This window comes from Tetranychus urticae, chromosome 2, assembly GCF_039701765.1.
Source record: "Tetranychus urticae isolate SD_2017Ah chromosome 2, NJAU_TeUrti_SD_1.0, whole genome shotgun sequence".
NCBI classification, from domain to species: Eukaryota; Metazoa; Arthropoda; class Arachnida; order Trombidiformes; family Tetranychidae; genus Tetranychus; species Tetranychus urticae.
In genome coordinates, this window is record NC_142959.1 from 2,116,881 (window position 1) to 2,136,325 (window position 19,445).

At 33.8% G+C, this 19,445-nt stretch overlaps 4 protein-coding genes, 1 long non-coding RNA gene and 1 other non-coding gene across 6 annotated transcripts; 2 read left to right on the forward strand and 4 right to left on the reverse strand.

The window, feature by feature from the left end:
• Nucleotides 1-87: 87 nt before the first annotated feature.
• On the reverse strand, nt 88-1,574 carry LOC149093695 (uncharacterized). Its single transcript, XM_089267057.1, has 2 exons — nt 1,368-1,574; nt 88-1,272 (listed from the first exon to the last, which is right to left on the reverse strand). Exons 1-2 carry the CDS (start codon nt 1,572-1,574, stop codon nt 277-279), a joined length of 1,203 nt encoding a protein of 400 aa, XP_089123183.1. The 3' UTR covers nt 88-276.
• On the forward strand, nt 1,166-2,200 carry LOC149093696 (uncharacterized). The gene is made up of 2 exons (XR_016198391.1): nt 1,166-1,290; nt 1,385-2,200. It is a non-coding gene; the product is annotated as an uncharacterized LOC149093696 (long non-coding RNA).
• Nucleotides 2,201-3,129: 929 nt separating this feature from the next.
• On the reverse strand, nt 3,130-7,013 carry LOC107363783 (uncharacterized). Its single transcript, XR_016198390.1, has 5 exons — nt 6,389-7,013; nt 5,867-6,022; nt 5,120-5,499; nt 4,143-4,265; nt 3,130-3,272 (listed from the first exon to the last, which is right to left on the reverse strand). It is a non-coding gene; the product is annotated as an uncharacterized LOC107363783 (transcript).
• Nucleotides 7,014-8,303: 1,290 nt separating this feature from the next.
• On the reverse strand, nt 8,304-9,978 carry LOC107363798 (uncharacterized). The gene has a single exon (XM_015931065.3). It carries the CDS (start codon nt 9,350-9,352, stop codon nt 8,390-8,392), a length of 963 nt encoding a protein of 320 aa, XP_015786551.2. The 5' UTR covers nt 9,353-9,978; the 3' UTR covers nt 8,304-8,389.
• A 491-nt stretch (nt 9,979-10,469) lies between these two features.
• Nucleotides 10,470-11,847, forward strand: LOC107363762 (uncharacterized). The gene is made up of 4 exons (XM_015931034.3): nt 10,470-10,698; nt 10,805-10,896; nt 10,982-11,093; nt 11,222-11,847. The coding sequence occupies exons 1-4, from the start codon at nt 10,482-10,484 to the stop codon at nt 11,695-11,697; spliced, it is 897 nt and encodes a 298-aa protein (XP_015786520.2). The 5' UTR covers nt 10,470-10,481; the 3' UTR covers nt 11,698-11,847.
• Nucleotides 11,848-12,280: 433 nt separating this feature from the next.
• On the reverse strand, nt 12,281-19,189 carry LOC107363763 (uncharacterized). Its single transcript, XM_089267051.1, has 7 exons — nt 18,804-19,189; nt 16,536-18,623; nt 13,826-16,213; nt 13,335-13,763; nt 12,999-13,265; nt 12,833-12,922; nt 12,281-12,752 (listed from the first exon to the last, which is right to left on the reverse strand). Exons 2-7 carry the CDS (start codon nt 18,573-18,575, stop codon nt 12,657-12,659), a joined length of 5,310 nt encoding a protein of 1,769 aa, XP_089123177.1. The 5' UTR covers nt 18,576-18,623; nt 18,804-19,189; the 3' UTR covers nt 12,281-12,656.
• Nucleotides 19,190-19,445: the final 256 nt, after the last annotated feature.

Below are 19,445 nucleotides of genomic sequence, written 5' to 3' on the forward strand. Positions count from 1 at the left end.
TGAGAATTGGCTCGACGCAAACGTAAGATGAACATTAATCGTAGGAAATGATGAAAAGCATTTCATTATAATTTTAAAGGCGCATGGTTTTCAATGTTTAGTTGATTCTTTGATCAACCAATCAACAGTAGATATCATCATTTGTTTATTAATGAATACAGGTTAATTTAAAAGTGAACTGATACACATAAATTACAAAGGCATATTGTATTACAATGTTGAGATTTACAAAAAGTAAAGGGAAGGTTAAATTAGTTAATGTCAATCATTTGACTGTCACAATTTGTGACGCGATTTAAGATGCCTTTCTAAATCACGTCTACGTACGAGTATTTTGGGACATTTTTTACATTTATAAGGCGATGAAACAGAACCTGAATGATGTTGAGAATGCAAACGAATATGTTTATTTAGATTTGAGGGATCAGAAAATGGCCGACCGCAGAATCGACATGATAATGGTTTATGTCCAGTGTGAGTTCGTAAATGAATTTTGAGTCCATATTTTCGTGTATACAGCTTGCCACAAAAGACGCAGATATGACTCCTTGGTTCTTTGGTGCCAAATAGAGTTGAAGTTACTACAGTTGTAGGCTGAGGTGAGATGTTTGTTAAAGCCTCCGGTGTTTCTTTTGTATTGCTTTGACTACAGGTTTCACGAGAGCTTAAAGATGACAATGATGATGAAGAAGATGACGATGTTCCACTGATTTTGGCTGATAATGGCGAGGATGATTGAGAGGCTGGAATCACTAAAGGTCTGTTTAATTGAGAAACAATTTGTCCAGTTGAATTGGAGATCGAGTTGTTGGAGAAAAATAAAGAAGCAAGTGATACATTTGATGGTGAACCAAAAGTTGCGTTTAATGATACAGTTGGTGACTGATGAATTAAGCGATGGTGATTATAAAGATGACGATGATTAGATTGGTTAGTTAACTGAATTGGACAATCAAATGCTAAATGTATTTTCAATGGATTGGGTTGACTAAAAGTAGATTCACAATAATTACATTGATAATTTGAAATGTTTACAATATTTGATGGACTTAGAAAGGGAACGTTTAAAAAGTTCAATAAGTCAGAGGCAAACCATGCCTTAAGTTCAACACCACTTTTAATTTGCTTGATTGTTGTTAACAGTAAAGACTTTTTCTCAGTATCCCAATGAATTAATACATTTTGTTCAAAACAATTGTCAGCTAACCTAATCAAATGAATCCAGTCAACCTTTTCACGAGTTTCAACAACTCCAAGTTCAGACACATAAGCCTAACAAGACAATAAAAGGTAATATGTTAATGATTGCTTGATTATACAAATTGTTGGTCAATCAGAAGAATGGAAAATCAAAATTTAATTCTTACCTTGATTAAATGTTTAGGTTGGCATGGTTTGAGTATCTTTTTAATAGGAATAGGCCTACAAGCTGGTAAAGATTGAAAGCCACTCGGAATATCTTGTTCAGCAATAACAATTGTATCCAAATTATCATGACTCGTTAATTGAGACCAAGAGTCAAGTTGAAATAAGTTGTTATAAGTCATATTTACAGGAATATTGTCATTAATCATTACAATATTGGTGCAGTTAAGATGATGGCTTTAATTAATGGCATGAAACAATTGAAAAGATGAAATAATTTAAAGGTGTAAAAGCAAAGGTAAAATATCACGAGTAAATAAAGATATTGTCAAGTAAGTTGCCCTAATCGATTAGATTTACGAGTAGATTTAGTTGGTATCCAAACACACGCACAGACACACGCGACAATCAACAAGTATCACAATTAAATGACTAGAAATAGTTACAATCAGAGAGACTTTTAAAACCTGACTAGGCCTGTTGAATACTTGTAAGGTCAAATTGTATTCTAGTTTATTTTATACACAGTTTAATGGTAAAATTGATGTCAGCACGCGCGAAACGCACTCCCAATCACGTGCTTCCTCCTTCCTATCATCATCTTTTATCTTCCTCTTTCCTCCTCATCCCTCATCTCTTTCTTTCCTCCCTTTGTACAAGCTGTGGAACAAGTGTTTACAATAGCGACTGCCTTCTATTAATGTCCATAAGCCATTTAACTTTTGGTTAATCTTTTTTTTTACTCTTTACAATTCCCTATTAAATTACATTGTTGAAGGTTTGTTTTATACCTTTGCTTGTTTACAATTCATTAAATTATGATTGTAGTCTTGTTCAATCATTACAGGTTTACTGTATTAACATGTTTTCAAGATGAAACACGAGTAATGCAACTTTGTCTCATGTCTTCCCTGGTTCATACGCATTCAGTTTGACCAATAATTACAATTTTACTTTCAGCTGGTTGGTTCACTGTTGTCTTCAAAATAATCATTTGTATTATTTTCCCCTTTGATAATGATTCTTTATGGGCTGATTGTAATTACATCATTTTTGGATGTTGATTATGACCAATTTTGATTCTTAATTGATGATGGTTGGAAATATAAATGGTAGGATTGTGAGATGAAAATAAATTGCTTTAAGGTGCTGATGGCCAAGTGATGAGGATGAAAGATGAAGAGTGAAAATAGTTGAAATAATGTTGCTGATGGTGATTATGATTATGGCGATGTTATAACAGGAAGAGCACAGCTGATGCATTTCCCTGTCCAATATTTGAATGAGCCACCGACTTTGTTGACTGGTTTTTTTATCACTGAATTAGTTATTCTAATTTCTTTGGCAACACCGATTGTTGCAGTTCCCAATCAATCAAGTATCACAATAAGAGATGGAAAGAGAGAAAAGAAGAGAAACAATATTAAAATGATGAGGAGAAACAAAGTGTCATCAAAGAGGAATGCCATTAAATTGTCAACAAGATCAACAAATTATCAATTAAGATTGCTCTAATTTACATAATTAGCCATTGTTTTGCTATAAAAAAAGAGTTAATTTGATAAAATTGACTAATATTCAGCCCTTTCCTTCAGTCATTTTCAAGACAAAAAGTGATGCTCCAAAAATGATGCTAGCTGACAATTTAGAGACAATTTTCTTTGCTTTCAATCAAACATTTTGGTTCATTAATGATGTTGGTACGCTTCCTATTTTATATGCAATTAGAGATGCCTTTAGATACGCTTTTCACGGCAACTCTACCATTATTATTGAAATAACAGGCCAAATAGGCTCCACTAGGCCTACGATGAACCATTTTGTCGCGACTCCTTTCATTGCCAATTGATATCTTTTCCTAGGTTTGATTGAAACCTTCCGTAACAAATCAACAGTTAGTAACCAACCTAAAGAAGAAGAAAAATAAGAGTGAAAAGATAAATTTATTAAAGAATCGAGATGGAAAAGAAGAGGAAAAATTTGAAATTCAATATTTAGAGTACAATTAATAGTTGATGCGAATCAAATCAGCGGTTAGAGATGATCATTGATCATTGGAGCAAATGTTAAAGCACTTGTTAATTGAATGAAAGCGTAAACCCAGCAACTCTTGATTAAGCTGAGCAGCATCATTTGCACTTGGCAATAGTTGCAAGCAAATGGTTAAAAATATGTTTGATCAATTTTAAACAATTTATCATTGATAAACCTGCTTCTAACAAATGCCTGATTTGATTCATTTAAATAATTCCAAAAATTTTACTGGTAATGTTGTAAAATCAGTCGACATTTAAAAATAGTTTCAATTGCTTTATCAGCCTAAAATTGAGACAATATTCGGTAAATGATTTCAACTTTGTATTTTTAATGATATGGAAATCACTAGCAATAATCAAATTAGTTAATCATCAGTCCAATTATCAATCAATTTTGAGATTTTGTTGGTTTGTAAGTCAAGGCTATGAAAGTGAAAGTTCAATGTTAATTAGAATCATAATCACGCTATTTGGCCATTATTTTGGCACATTATTGTGGTAGACTAATTTCAATAGCATTTCATTTTCAATTTACTCGACAAATATTATCTTTCCAATTGTTGACCGATTCTTTTTGTTATTTTAAAATTTCACTTTGATCGATGATTCTTGAATAATATTTCAATATTGTATAATGACCTAGTTGAATTATAATGGCAATATCAACTAGATATAAATCTAGATTGAAAGATACTAAATCTAAAAAAAGATCAAATGCTATTGAAGAAAAGCAAACATTACTTTTTTATGTACATAAAAATATATATGTTAATTAAATGGATTCCAGCAAAGTAAACATTTATAATTGACGTGTCCATTGTTGTCTCAATGAGTCCAGTATTGGTATATTATATATTGTATTACCTAGTATAGAAAAGAAAGGAAAAGAAGAGAAAAAAGACAAAAAATGAAATAAAATTATGAATGAATTAAAAAGGGGTGAAGTATATAAATGGTTGATTGGATAAATCAATCAGTGTAAGAGACAGAGATTGAGTGTAAAGAGGAGTGATTCACTGAAAATAAAATATGAACATGATGAGTAAATATTGTGTTAACTTTTAGCAAAAGCACCTATTGAAGGACCTTTTATTGTGCCCAGAAGCACAAAATAAAAGGAAATAGGAAGCAAAGTGAGGGACGAATAAAGAGGATGAAAATGATCCTTCTTGAGTCAACAAGCATCAAATTAAAATAACAAGACCAGAAGAGAGAAAACAGAAGCAAAAAGTACAATAAGCAGGGAGCGAGATCAAATGATGATGATGATGATGATGATGATGATGATGATGATGATGATGACGGTAATGAAAATCGAAAGTAGAGAGGAAAAGAAGAAGAGAGAGCGAAAAGAGAGTGAAGATATCTTTATATAGCGGTTGTTGGTTTGTGTCGAGGTGTTGAGACCATCATGCCAAGGTTAGATGCACAATCGAAGTCAAAGCCAAATAACATTAGGACAACACCTTGCATGTTTCACATGAAATTGATATTAATCACTTGATATAGAGATGAGCAATCAGTGGCCTGTTTCTGGGCTCAACAATTTTTTCCTTCAACAATTGAGAATTGCGATTAAAAATGGAAAACCAATCACCACCAATGACAAGTACCATTGCCAAGTCTTTCTCCTGCTTTCAATCTCTGCCTTTTTCGCTGATATCTTTTTTTTTATATGTGTCTACATTGATGCACATAAGATCATTTCAATATCTTGCCTCTCTTTTGTATATAATCACGAATCTCCTGTTGGATTTTTGTTCATCCTCTCTTTCAATAGTTGTAAGTGTATATCTCTCCTTGGAGTTTTCAATGACTTTTCACTGCCAAAGCCAACCTTCATTTGAAAGCGATTAAATCCTTTTGTTGCCTTTTAATTGGTTCAGAGGATTAACTGGCTTTGATCTTTTATGCTACTTCAAATTTTAGATATCATAATCATCGACACCAATATCACCATCATCATGTGTAAAAAAAGGGATTAACTTGGCCTTTTTGCCTCTCCATCTCCTCCTCCTTCTCCTCCTCATCTTGTTTCCTTGTTTTTTTGTCGCCATCCCAATAAAGCCATCATCGTGTTCGACATCTTTGCTATTAGCTATAATATAAGAAATAATAATAACTTTGGTCAATACAGTATTGTTGTAGCAAAAAATACTAAGCATTTTGTTGAGGTTTGTTAAAACTAATCACCATTTAAATCAACATGTTTTTTGGCTCACAACACACAATAGCGTGTATTTGATTAGATTTGACTTTATCATTTAGAAAGGCTGATTCAATTATGTTTCACTTTTTAAGTCCTGGATTAAGCTCGACTATTCAAGGTTTCAATGAAAAAGATGACAAATTTAGATCTAATTTGAGTTTAATTTTAACCATTAGATCCATTGTGTTGTTTCTAGACAAAAATGATTGATTTAAAAATTGCGATACAACGCTAATATGAATATTGTAAAACTCACCTGATTGCAATTTTGTCGAGATCTCGTTTGATACCATTTGTTTTAAAAATAGTGTAACGCTAATACGGTCTCCGATGAAAATAATGAATTAATCAGGCGCGTGTAAGTATCAGTAAATACCAAATGGAAGCAGTAGATCACTAAGTATGGCAGCAACTGTTGAAGGGTTGAAATGTTTCATAAAAATAAAGTCGTTAATGAATTTGAATTTATAGCGTAATTTACTTACCTGGCAATAAATTTTTGAAAAACAATCATTTGCGTTAATTTTAGTCAAACTGAGTTTCAGCAAGTTGCACGAAAAACTTGTCTCCAATCAATTAGATCATTGTCGGACCAAATACAGAAAAAATGCAATTTATTAATTAATGGCTAACACTGAAAAAATTAATGTTGAAACCAGCTTGAATTAAAATTGCTATAAAAACTGTTTTTCAGGCTCAGGAAAATCAGTAGAGTTGTGATCAACTTAAGATACAACTTGATCAGGACGCGAAGAATGTTTTCCTTCAATTAACTTACTTTTAAGAAAAGAATCGTAATTCACAAATTTTTTACTTGATTTCTAATCAAATCAACACCAGTTTCATTTCTTCAATCGTTAATTCAACTTGAATAGTCTTTTGATCTGTGAGTTATCAACCAACCAACAAGTCAACATCAACACCAGTATGAAAGTAAGTCATCTTTTGCTTCTGTGTCTCCTGATCTCTGTTACCCTTTCAATGGTTGAATGTGGTGGGTGGAAAATGTATGAAAAAAAGATGAAAAAGTTCCATAAGAAAATGAAAAAGATCAAGAAGGAGAAGATGAAGGAAGAACCTGCTCATGAGATGGAACATGGCGGTGGTGGATGGGGTGGTTATTCCGGAATGAGCTTTGGTCGGCGTCGTCGATCCGTTGAGTATAAATACAATGTCTGGTGAGCTGATATCAAAAGACAATGAAACCCAAAAAAGCTTGGAGATGAAAGTATCCATATTTCCAGGTTTAACTCTTTTAAGCCAAACATTTTACCAGTATTTAACATCATGAATAGGGCAATTATTCACTAATATAGAAATTAAATGTTTTAATTAATTAGTTTTGAACACATCTAAAAAGGATCCACCAAAAATTGAAAATGTAAAAACAAATAACTTAAAACATATTATCTCATATCTACTCACTTTCTTTGTTTACAAATTTATCAATAATCATTAAAGGCGCGCTCCCTTTATTTTCAATTTTCAAAAATAACTCTCTTCACTTTTTTATTAATGAACCAACAAATGTGTCTACCAATTAGATTTTTTATCAAGTGCCGGTTTTCACCGTTCTTACCATGGACTCAATTACTATATTCCTCCTTTTGATTATTCCAGAACGACAAATTAATAGGTAAACATGTTTATGTTGCTTCAGTTTTTTTTCACTCAACCACTTCATTTCAAAGAGTAACTTTGACTTCATTTGGTGCTTTTTCAGCCAGTGATTCTTTCAATTGTTTTTGAAAGTATTAATATATTAGTTTAGATAACCTGAATGATTAACCATCGCATTTACATCGGATTTAATACAATCGCAATTGGTATCTCAAACAATTTATGTTTCCCCGAAAGAAATGATGTCAACTCGTTGCTATGGAATAAAAGTTGAAAATTGCAATATTATGTAAGTAATGTGCCTTCTTGATCCAGTTTTATTGTTAATTTTCAATTATCTGACGATGATCTTGCTCTATTTGCTTAGGTGGGACTTTTCAAGAGTATTCAGTTCTTATGTACCAGTGATGTCTTGAGAAAAAAGCTTGATTAGCTATCTAAATCATAGGTTTTATTACCCAAAGACAGATCAAGTATTACTTTTCAATTCATCTGTTACGCAAAAGACTCCATAGAGATGATAAGCCTTTCAAGTCTGTCTTCATTGTCATTTGACTGGCTGATTAAATCTTAACCAAGGATTAAGAATTTAAATCATCATGATTTTTGTGATAAATCTTGTTGCTACAGATTTTCTCATTGACGGTTGCATGACTTTTTGGTGCCTTTTGCTCTTCTTAAAACAAGCTGTAGCTGTTAAAGCAGTTAATTTACAACGTTAGTTATTTTTTCTGTTTTTGTTTCAACTCTTGCAACGATAAAATAGAAATATCTATTCTGTTACTTCCATGTTTACAAATATTTGATTTGATAGAGTTAATGGATTGAAATAAAAAGCAAATTCGGTGATAGCTTGAAGCTCAAAATACTTATAACTTCATAGGGATCTGTATGGTTCTTTTTTCAATATATCTTTAAGATTTATTTGCAATCAGATTTAGATTTTCACCTGAGTTTCCAACGATAAATTTAAATTTTAGTATAGAATGATTTCTTTGTGCTCTTTGAAATTTAAAGTATTTACATTCATAATCTAGCTTTTAAAATATAAAATGTAATACATGAAACCACAATTTAAGTTTTAACATTAATATCTTTTATTGAATTTTGACATTGAAAACATTGTAACACTTAAAATTGAAATTTTTTATTTGATCATTTATTCTGGATATTTTAGACCACTGTCACACAGAATCGTTACTACCCAAGCGTCTTTTGGTAACTGTCCTGATTTCAAAAGTTTTATGGCTGCAGCGATATTACCACCTGTTGTAAAACCACAGAAAAGTCCCTCTTTTTGGCCTAAAAGCTTTCGATATTCAATTGCTTCTTCGTCACTTACAGAGATGGAATCATTGTAAACCTTTTTATCAAAAAGAGTAGGAACACATCCATATCCTGATCCTTGGAGCAAATGAAGAGGCTTGGTGATGGTGCATCCAGCAATGGGTTGGCAACCCTCTGGTTCAACCACAAAACACCGAACGTTTGGATTCTTTTCTTTTAAAAATTTGGAAGTTCCAACAAAACAGCCTCCAGTTCCACATCCAACAAGGAAAGCATCGATTCGTCCAGCTGTTTGTCTCCAAATTTCTGGTCCTGTTGTTTCATAATGAGCCAAACAATTTGTAGGATTGTTGAATTGGTCAACATAGTAAGCATTGGTTTCTTCTTTAATTTTCATTGCGGTCTCCTCAGCGGCAGCAACATCATCAGCAGTCACATTACCAGGTTTGCCCGTTACTTGATCAACAAGGATCACATTGGCTCCCAAAGCATTCATCATTATTGCCCTTTGAGGACTGTTACCCTTTGACATGGTTACCGTGAATGGATGACCCATAACTGCAGTTACGCAAGCTATTCCTCCTCCTTGATTACCAGAGGTTACCTCTATCACTGATTCACCATCCTTGAGTTGGCCTGATTCTTTGGCTTTGGCTATCATGTAATATGATGAACGATCTTTAAGACTAGCAGTAGGATTGAGGAACTCACATTTAGCCAAAAGTCGCCCTGGTCCGGGCCATAGTCGATCAAGAGCGATTAACGGAGTGTTACCAATGAGATCCAAAGCACTTGGAGTAATACCATTGATTCGGTCGACAGTTGACTCAGTCATTGTGGCGAAAAATAATATAAAATGTAGTCTGAAAGCTAAAAAGTTTTGAATCGAGACTTGAAACGAGTCTTAAATAATCAACTGAATTTAACTTGAGATGTTTGGAAACCTTTACTTTTATACCAAAATAAGTCTCACTTGGATAAACTTGTTTGATAAAAAGAGAGGGAAGTGAAGATACTAGATGAAGATATTAACACAATGATAATGTAACTAAAAAGCTACATGCATAAAGACTCGATTTAGCTCTGTTTAGATTGAAATCACATTTATGAGAAAATTTAAGAGTCTCTAATCATTGATTAATGTTCATGGTTACATGATTACTGATTCTACAGATTCATAAAGCATCCAAAATGAAATTGATTAATTGATTTTCTCCTCCATCCATCGATAATACATTTAAAATGCTCATACTTTTTACATTGGATTGTGTTGATTTAGTTTGTATCTTTCATAATCATTGAATAATTATCTTAAACATTTGGAACTGTTTACAGTTCAAGTTGTTTTTTAACGGTGTAACATTTATCAAGATATTTATCTAATCTCGTGGTTAATTATCTGACATTGTAGCTTATTATTTATGTCTCTGTAGTAATAACTTATTAGCAATTAGACGTTTCAGGGATGACCTTCCTACTCAATCAATTATTCACAATTAACTTATTATTTAAAATTAAAGTCCTTGATTCACAATAGTCAAGGATACAAACTTTTAGTAATGACAGACACAGAATTGGTTAAATGAGCTAAAACGGCACAGATTGGCTTATAAATGCTATAAAGTTCAAATATTGTGCTTTTGACTTCACCCATTCCCTAACCATTTAGATAATATTAGATCTCTGGTTAAATTCAAAAGAGCGCTAAATGTTAGCAACTTTAAATTATTGATTGATCCCTAAAACAATGGCTAGACATATCAGATATTGAACCCAAAATTGTTAAAAAAATTGAACACTTTTATACTTCGGACACAGATAGACAGATTTAATCAGTTAATTCATTGTTATTAGTAACTAAATAATCCCCTTCTTTTGAGAGAGGAGATGGATGATAACCAAGAGAGAAAAATGACAAGAAGGAGCAGAGAGGGAGAAGGTGTAGAGGAGACTTTGAAGGATAGATGTTTTCGTTTAAACGACCATTCAATTTAATTGTACCATTTAAATTGTATTTTTCAAGTTGCTCAATATCCGTTAATGTTAGAAGGATGAGTTCATTTTTACCCAGTGACTATAGTATTGATAGATACAACGGTGTAAATATTGACCTGGATAAAGTTTCTCAATCGATGCCCGATGCAACTCAGGACTCTGCAATTTTCCTCAAACTTCTCAATGGTAACACATTATTTTCTTTTGGTCAGCTGTTGAAATGCTTCTGCATTTCTTTTACTCTTTCTATTAAGATATGCTAATTACGATTATTTGGATTGATTACCATAAGGTTCATTGAAAGAATGGCATGATAAAGGATACCGAGCAATTTGGTTTACTGTCAAGTTAGCTAATTCCAATTTAGTTCCTCTTCTCGTTAAGGTATGTTTTCCAGTAAATTTTAAATCCATTATAGATTTTTCCATGTGCATATAATTTACTAATTTTCGCTTGTTTTTAATGACAGACTGGGTTTGATTATCACCATGCAAAATCAGGATATGTGACGTTGGTTAAATGGATTAGTCAAGATGAACCCAATAATATTCCAGCTTATCCCTACACTAACATTGGCGTTGGTAAGATCTAATTGGTTTGAAAATAATTTGTAGAGCTTGAATTGTGATCTATTATCAAAAGTCTACATTTAAAGTAGCATTGCTTTCAACTGTTTGTATACCAATTTGTTTTTTATTTGTTTTTACAGGTGGACTTGTTATGAACAGTAAAGACGAAATATTGGTTGTCAAAGAAAGGTATCATCTTGGATATCCATTTTGGAAATATCCTGGAGGATATGCTAATCAAGGTGAAGATTTTGGCGAAACTGCGGAAAGAGAGGTTTGGGAAGAGACTGGAATAAAAACCTCATTCGAATCTGTAATTGCGTTCAGACATTCTCATAGGTTCCAATTTAAATGCAGTGATATTTATTTTGTTTGTAAGTTAAAGCCCGCTGATGAAACGAACATGACTCCTGTCAAAAATCTTCACGAAATTGCTGATGTTTGCTGGATGCATCACAGTGAACTCTTGCCTCACCTATCACCTTTCAATGCATTTATATTGAAACATTTTATGTCAATTAGAAAACAAAAATCTCAATTGGTTTGTCAAAAGATGGATTCTCTAATTGGTAATGTTGATGTTTATTTTGTTGAAAAGGATGGGTCAGAATCTTGACCACAAAAAATCATAATATGACTAGTTGAGACCATTGCTCTACAAACTTGGTTTGTTAATTTTGTTCAAAAATTTTATTTTTCATCATGAAGTAGTTTTAGACAATTTTTCAATTATTTCCATTAAAAATATACAGATTTACAAACTAAAGCCGAATGTTTTACGACTCTCGTTGGTTCTTATTGAAAGTTTTATCATCAAAACTAATTTACAAAATAATAGAAAGAGATTAATAAATAATCGAAACAGCATTAAACAAAGATGAAGAAAATTAACAAAATTGAAATGAAGGGGTAAATATCCAAAAGAACCATTGGAGAGAAAAAAACGTGAATTATTGTATTTTTCAGGAATACAATTTCACTCCATTCGTAACAAATGCCATGTGAATAAGCTAATCTTAATTTGGAAAGGAGGTTTTTGTCTGTCGTAGATCCATTCTTATGATGACTTGAGATTTGAAAATGTATAAGCTAGTTAAAAGTATCAAATGTTATGGTTTTTATCTTGAAAATTTATCAAAATATTGATGCGATATGAAAACAAAACTATGGGTAATAAAGTTAGTGGGCAGAAACATAAGTTATAAGTCATAAGCAAAGAACCTGAATCGGCCATTTGTTAATTTTTTCATCAAGCGGAAATTTTCTTGTTCAAGAATTCAGGTTTTTTCTTGCTCTAAATCAGCAAGTAAAAACGGGAACAGGTTTTTTTATCGTAATTTCTCAATAGACTTCATACTGTTATCAATATTGTAAAGAAACTTCAATTCAATTGATTTATGAACATTGAAAACCTATTTGTTATCGATTGAGATAGAGATGACTTGAAAACATATAGTAACATAAATAACGGTTTGAAAAATACGAGTCAGAATGAAGGATGTACAAAAATTAATACAATGAAAAAATGAAAAGGTTGATGCGAAGAAAAGAATGATGAAAAGAAAGCAATATTGATCAGTCTGGTTCCTCAATAATTTCTGCTACTGGCTTGTTGAAACTAGATGCTTTAAGTGGTTCGTCATCGCTTCTTTGTTTGTTTTTGGCCATTTCCTAAAATCAAATAACAAAATATTAGGTTAAAATGGATGAAGCTGAATAAAGAAAGGTGTGATAACTGCAATCGCACTTACTCTTGCCCTAGCAACTTGTCTCTGTAGGTTATCCAGCTCTTTTTTATGCTTAAGCTCTGCTTCCAATTCCATCGGATTCAAAGGTCTTGTCTGAAAATTCGAGAACATGAAGGAGTATGTATTAGACATAATGTTATGATAACGGTAAGTAAGATAGGGAACTTACCTTTCTAACTTCTTTCAATTTATTTAGACTTTGCAATACAACTGAAAGACCATTGGAAAGAATTCTGAATAGCTGCTGAAATTTGCCCGTGTCATCAACAGCAACACCATCAACATAGCTTAAACAATCTTCTACGGTCAACACGTCATATTGCGGAAGACCTTTAGCCTTAGCATCAGCTGTGGCATTAGGTTGTTGAGATTGAGGTCCTGTTTGCTGTTTTGGCGTTTGCTGACTAGCATTGGGCTGATTTCGTTGTTTCTGTTGCTGTTTGAAAAAAGATGAAAGCTATGATGAAGTCATCTAAAAAATTTTACTAGAAATAATTGTAATTACCTGTGCTCGTGCCTGAGCCTGGGCCTGGGCTTGGGCCTGAGCTCGAGCCTGGGCTTGGGCCTGGGCTTGAGCTTGGGCTTGAGCTTGGGCTTGGGCTCTTGCCGCTGCAGCCAAGTACGCAGCTGCTTGAGCCTGAGCTTGCTGGTGCGCTTGCTGAGCCTGTTGTTGCTGGGTTTGTTGTTGCTGAGCTTGTTGTTGTTGAGCTTGAGCTTGGGCTTGAGCCTGCTTCAAATACACATAATAGGCATTCTGATTTCCAAAATTATAAGCGTTAAAAAATTCACTATTGGTGTTCGGCATTTGATTAGGTCCCTGATTGGGGTCTTGTTGCTGGTTTTGCATGTTCTGTTGGAACTGACGGTAAGCTGCTTCTCTTTGTTTAGCAAGTTCCTCGGCAATTCTTTCTCTCTCAACTTGAGCTTCTTTTTCCTGAAAATGAAAAATAAAGTTAGAAAATAGTTTGATACTGAAAAAACGAAGGAATTAATCACCTGTTCATATTCGTTCCAAGCACTTTTTCTTTCATCTTCAGTTAAGTCTTCTTCAGGGCGATTTTCTAAAAGCGAATCATGTTCATGATACTTTACAATCAGATCTTTATGGTTTACAATTAAGTCTGCTAAAAGTCGATCTTTAGGTACATTGAGAATCGGTCTTTCCTCTCTAGTATCAGGTTCAAATTTATACAGTTCTTGAAGATCTTGAGCTCTAAAGTGACGACCCACTTGAAGTTCATCAATGACACGAACTGAAAGAGATTGTTTATAAACTTGTCTTTCATATATTTTTTCCTCCATAGTTCCTTGAGCAATAAATCTATAAATGAACACAGGTTTGATTTGGCCAAATCTATAAATTCTAAAGATTGCTTGAATATCATGGGTTGGATTCCAAGAAGCGTCAAATATGATACATCGATTGGCACCAACCAAATTAATACCCAACCCACCAGCTTTAGTTGACAAAAGGAAAAGGCGAGCTCTTAAATTATCTGGATTATTAAAAATATCTATATGACTTTTACGTAGACCTCCACTGACAGATCCATCAATTCGGAAATAATCTGATCCATGTCTCCATGAATAAGAATTGCCAGTAGATTCCATTTCCCGAGCTCTAGATTCAAGACAGGTTTCAATAAAATCGAGAGTATCAAGACTTTGAGTGAAAACAATGACTTTGTCTCCAATTTTCTCGCATTCATCAAGTATATAAAACAAGACTATCATTTTCGAGCTCCATTCCAATTTATCCATTTCCATGAAAGGAAGTAGATTGTAGAACCAGCAATTCTTGAATTGTGTCTCGGGATCATTATCAGGTAATTGAGGTTCTTCAATTTTTGCTTCTGACTTAGCTGATCTTGTTCGAGAAGTCCATTTTTTACAGACTTCGTTATCACTAGCACCATCAACTTCACCACCACCATTACTATTTGAATTGCTATTGCTATTGTTGTCAACACCATTTTTGGCCTTCTTTTTACCTGATTGCACTTCTTTGTCACTTTCAATTATAACATCAGAATCTGATTCAGACATTGATTCTTCCTCTTCAGTAGTGACAAAATCTTTTTCATTCCGTTTAGCTTCAGCTTCTCTTCTTTTGGTATGGGCACTATACAGGAGAGCTGGATGGTTCCAAATAAGACGTAAATTGGCAAAATCAGCAAGAAGAGCAGAGCCTTCACGAGCAGACATGTTGTCCAAATAATAACGATACAGTTCAATTTGTTTTTCAGTTAATTTTATACTAACGATGAACTCAAGTTTAGGCTGAAGATATGGTTTAAGAACACTGTAATCGAATCTTTGAACACAACCATCAAGTAACTTATGGAGAACATGAACACGTTTTTTCATGACAACTACATCACCAGGCGTTGAATCGATGTGCTGACCATTAGTGATTGGATTCACAAAACGATTAGTAAATTCCTTTTTGGTACCAAGTAGATTCGGTTTGACAAAATGTACCATGACATGATATTCATCGAGATTATTTTGTAAAGGTGTGCCAGTTAAGATAATACGACGTAGAGTTGATATCGAGTTGACTGCTTTATTGACAGCGGTTTGACTATTTTTGAGTACGTGACCTTCATCAATAACGACAATGTCAGGTCCAGGTTCGATAAGAGCTTCACTGATAATGTCACGAACCCATTTCGGACATTTCGGTTTCTTTCCTTTTGGACTAACTAGCGTAGCAAACAAAGTGATGCCACAAATTAACACACCACCTCGTTGTCTCCAAAGTTTAAATGTTTCACCTCGTTGAAGTTGACTTTTAGAATCACTCAAATCGAAAAGAGGAAATTCCAGAAGACCATCGTCTTCTAGCCATTGACGAAATTCAGAGATCCAATTTTTAATGGTATTTACAGGACAAATGACCAATGCGTGCTTAATATGTTTTTTGATTAAACGGTGGGTGAGAATGGTGTGAAGAAAAGTAATGATTTGAAATGTTTTTCCTAAACCCATAGAATGGGCCAAAATACAACCAGATCCGTCTTCTTTAGCCTTATGTACACTTTCAATGACTGAGTCCCACATAAAACGGATACCTTTGACTTGATGACTTTTCATTTGTTTAGCTAATTCAGGAGCAACTTCAACAATCGGTTCACGTGTATCTGGATCAATCTCAAGAATTAACCGAGACGGTTTTTCAGGGTTTATTTTCATTTCATTGAGTAAGAATTCATTATAGAGTTTCTGCCTTTCAGCAATCCTCTGAATACGTTCTTTCTCCCTTTGACCAGCGGCTCTAGTTTCTTCTTTAAGCTCCTTTTCTGTTAACAGTTTTTTAATGTTCTTTCGGCCTTTACCTTTCTTTTTGCCAGACTTGTCATCTTCATCAGAAGACAGAGTAACCTTGAATAAAAATAATAAGGACGAAGGTTAGATATGATGAATATGAAATTCAATAGATTTACAGTTTACACCAAAACTTTCCTTGACAGATTCATTTCTACCCCTCAGATCACAAACAAAACCTAACATAAGAGCATGAGCAAAAACTAACAGCTTGTCAATACTAGCAAAAGGATCCAAATCCAAAGACAAGAATTGAATAAAATGTAATTAAACAGCTAACAAAAAGCATTACTATGGGCACTTAGAAATTTTAATCAAGGAAAAATGTTTTGGCACAACTGAAATAACATTTGTTAATTGAATTTATCATTTTACATACAACTCTACGGCGCTTTGATTTAGGTTTCGGTGTTTCTTTTTTCAATAGCCTATTGTCTTCATCTGTACCAGAATCAAGTATCTCATCAGGATCTGATTTAACTATCTCATTGTCCGTAGAGATCTGTGATTCATCTTCAGAAGAAACAACACGATTCCGTTTTTTACGAGAACCTCCGGCAGCATTAGATTTCTTTTCTTCACTAGGGCCTGCTTCTTGGTCATTTTTACCTCGAGTACGCCTGGTTCTCCTGGCTCTCTGTATTGGTTTTTCATCACTTGAATCACTACTCTCTATCACTGTCCAATTGTATCTACTACTACTTGAACGAGTCTTTTTGATTCCTTTACTAGTAGAAGCTTTATTAGGAATCCAGGCTTCATCATCACTGGAATTATCACTATCACTGTCAATCACTTTTCTTGAAGGTGTCATTTTTGACCGGTTGACAGGACGACTAGCCTGCTTACACCATCTTAGATCTAAGTCTTTAAAAACATCATTCTCCATCTGACGCACTCTCCGTTGGATGGAGTTTGCTGAAGCTGTCGATTCAACCAGTTCTTGAGGTAATCTAACAATCTGAACTGAAGCCACGGAGCTAAGACATTTATCATTGATGACAAAGGAGGCTATGCTGTTGGTATGTGTAGTATCTGAGGTTGAACAAGAATTTTCTTCAGCTATTTCTTGTTGTACTTCAGAGGCAGCTGTAGTTTTGGCAGAGTTTGACTGGTCACTTTTCACTTTTTTGTTGATCACTTTTTTTGACTTATTAACATTCTTCTTTTTATTAGTGCGGCTACCATTATCAGAATCATCTGATTCTGTAAAACTAGAAGCAGACTCACTGATAGAATCAGTTCCTAATGTGAGAACAGATTCGTTGTCAGAATTAGCTGGACCAATTGTATCATTTTCACTATTATCAATATCAAGAACAGAAGCACTTGCATCATTTGGTGGAACTTCATTTGACAAATCTGCTTCTGGAATAGATTCTTTCGGGGTTTCGTTATCGTCCAGCACTTTATCATCCAAATTTGTCTCATTTTCCGTTTCTTGGTCTTCTTCGTGTTGTTGCTCCATTGCACTATTTGAAAGATTCTCTTCGAAGATACGTGGATCACTATCCACTACTACATATGATGGGTCACTGGTCCTCTTGGAGGCATCTGAAGAGTCTGGATCCTCCACGTCTATTTCATTTGATTGTTCTTCTGGTTGGTTTGAGTCATGAGAGGCACTACCATTGATAGATGTTGATTTTGAACCAGGCTCACGTGACTTTCGTGGACTCTCGTCATCGGTAGAACTTGAATTTGATGAAACACGGTCACGCTTTTCTTGCACATGAGGCCTAGAAACAGATGACTGGGTATGCGTATTGGAAGAATATTTTTTCGTGGAGTTGTAAAGAATAACTCTAACATTTGCAGCTTTTTTACTTTCAGGCTCTTCTTCTGTGCTGTCATCAATTGAACTTTCATTAATGTTTAGAGAGCCACCAATATTGGTTCTAGGGATTATTAGTATACAGTTATCATTATCTTCTGACTCTTCGTCGGTAGTTAATGAGGGCTTTAAGGGTTCGTTTTCTACAGTAACTTTTGGTGATTTCAACACTTTTTTGCCAGGTGACTTGGCTTCATCTCTAACTGGTTGAGATTTAATTTTTGGAATACTAATGATAGGAGATGATGGTGGGTCCATAGGGTAACATGTATTTTCTCCATTAGTGGAACTTGTACCATTTGTTTTACTATGATTAGAGTCGCCACATTCTGAACTCGATGTGTCACTAGAATCTGAATCTGTTTCTGAATCAGTGTCATCTTTGACTCTCGATTTTTTGGCTTTTGTTTCTTTCTTTTTCTTGGTAATCAATTCAGCAGCGAATTCAACGTCATCTCCTTGAAGTGATGTGAGTAAGCTCTGAATAAGGCTCCTTCTTGCTTTCGGAGTCAAAGAAGTGATCATTTTATCAATTTTCTTGTCATCTTTATCACCGGGCTTTCTGGTGGACATTTTGCTAGGCATTGGACATCCACACCTGAAATACACGTTGTTGAAGCTCTTTAGAGAAATCTGAATTTAATAAAGATGAAAGGCTGCATGTTAAAGGATGGAAATCAATCACAGTTGAGAAGATGAGACAGCAGACCGGTAATGATTACCCGCTGATGAGTAACACTTAACATATAATAAACAAATATAGTAATTATAGGTTTAGTAATAGACAAGTTAGGTAATATTAAATACACATACACAACGAGGAATAACCAGTAGTAATGTTGATAAAAAATCCAGTCAGGCTTTGCACTTTGATCAGCAAGTTAACGTTAATGATAAATTAATTATTAATTAATTTTATGCTGCTGATGAAGCAGGAGTTAACAAGCGTTTATAATAATTAAAATAAAACTTTAGTATAGCGAGATTCACAAGAAAATTAACAATTAACATGGAAAGTTAACACAAACGATAAGATGTTGAAATAATCTACCATTTGAACCTTTTGGCGGCACAAAAGATTGAATCCATGACAACAGGCGGAATAGTTGATTAGCAATTTGTTTGATCAATTGAATTGTACTATTGATTTAAATTGTTTTCAAAACAATCTTCTACGAATAATTGCAAATATTTGTAATTACTATCATACAATGTATGAATGTTCTAATAACAAACTCATCATTTAATTTCGGAGCGGCTTTTATACTCATTTTCGCAACTTTCAAAGCTAATTAAAAGCCTTCAATTGTTTAGCTCGATAAAGCACAATTGAAATATAAAATATGCAAACAATTGTATCAATATTTGTTTGTTCAGACCTCTGATTTACTCAAGTATCAAGATTATAGCTTGTTGGATCTTCAGTTGTAATTTAATCTTGTCAATATGCTTATT

Coding starts and splice junctions, on each gene's coding strand:
- LOC149093695 (XM_089267057.1), bottom strand. CDS start 1,574: ATGATTAATGACAATATTCCTGTAAATATGACTTATAACAACTTATTT. Junction 1,273..1,367: donor AACCTAAACATTTAATCAAG/GTAAGAATTAAA, acceptor TTGTCTTGTTAG/GCTTATGTGTCTGAACTTGG.
- LOC107363798 (XM_015931065.3), bottom strand. CDS start 9,352: ATGACTGAGTCAACTGTCGACCGAATCAATGGTATTACTCCAAGTGCT.
- LOC107363762 (XM_015931034.3), top strand. CDS start 10,482: ATGTTTTCGTTTAAACGACCATTCAATTTAATTGTACCATTTAAATTG. Junction 10,699..10,804: donor TTTCCTCAAACTTCTCAATG/GTAACACATTAT, acceptor GATTACCATAAG/GTTCATTGAAAGAATGGCAT. Junction 11,094..11,221: donor CTACACTAACATTGGCGTTG/GTAAGATCTAAT, acceptor TTGTTTTTACAG/GTGGACTTGTTATGAACAGT.
- LOC107363763 (XM_089267051.1), bottom strand. CDS start 18,575: ATGCCTAGCAAAATGTCCACCAGAAAGCCCGGTGATAAAGATGACAAG. Junction 16,214..16,535: donor AATCAAAGCGCCGTAGAGTT/GTATGTAAAATG, acceptor TTTTTATTCAAG/GTTACTCTGTCTTCTGATGA. Junction 12,923..12,998: donor AATTGAAAGAAGTTAGAAAG/GTAAGTTCCCTA, acceptor TCGAATTTTCAG/ACAAGACCTTTGAATCCGAT.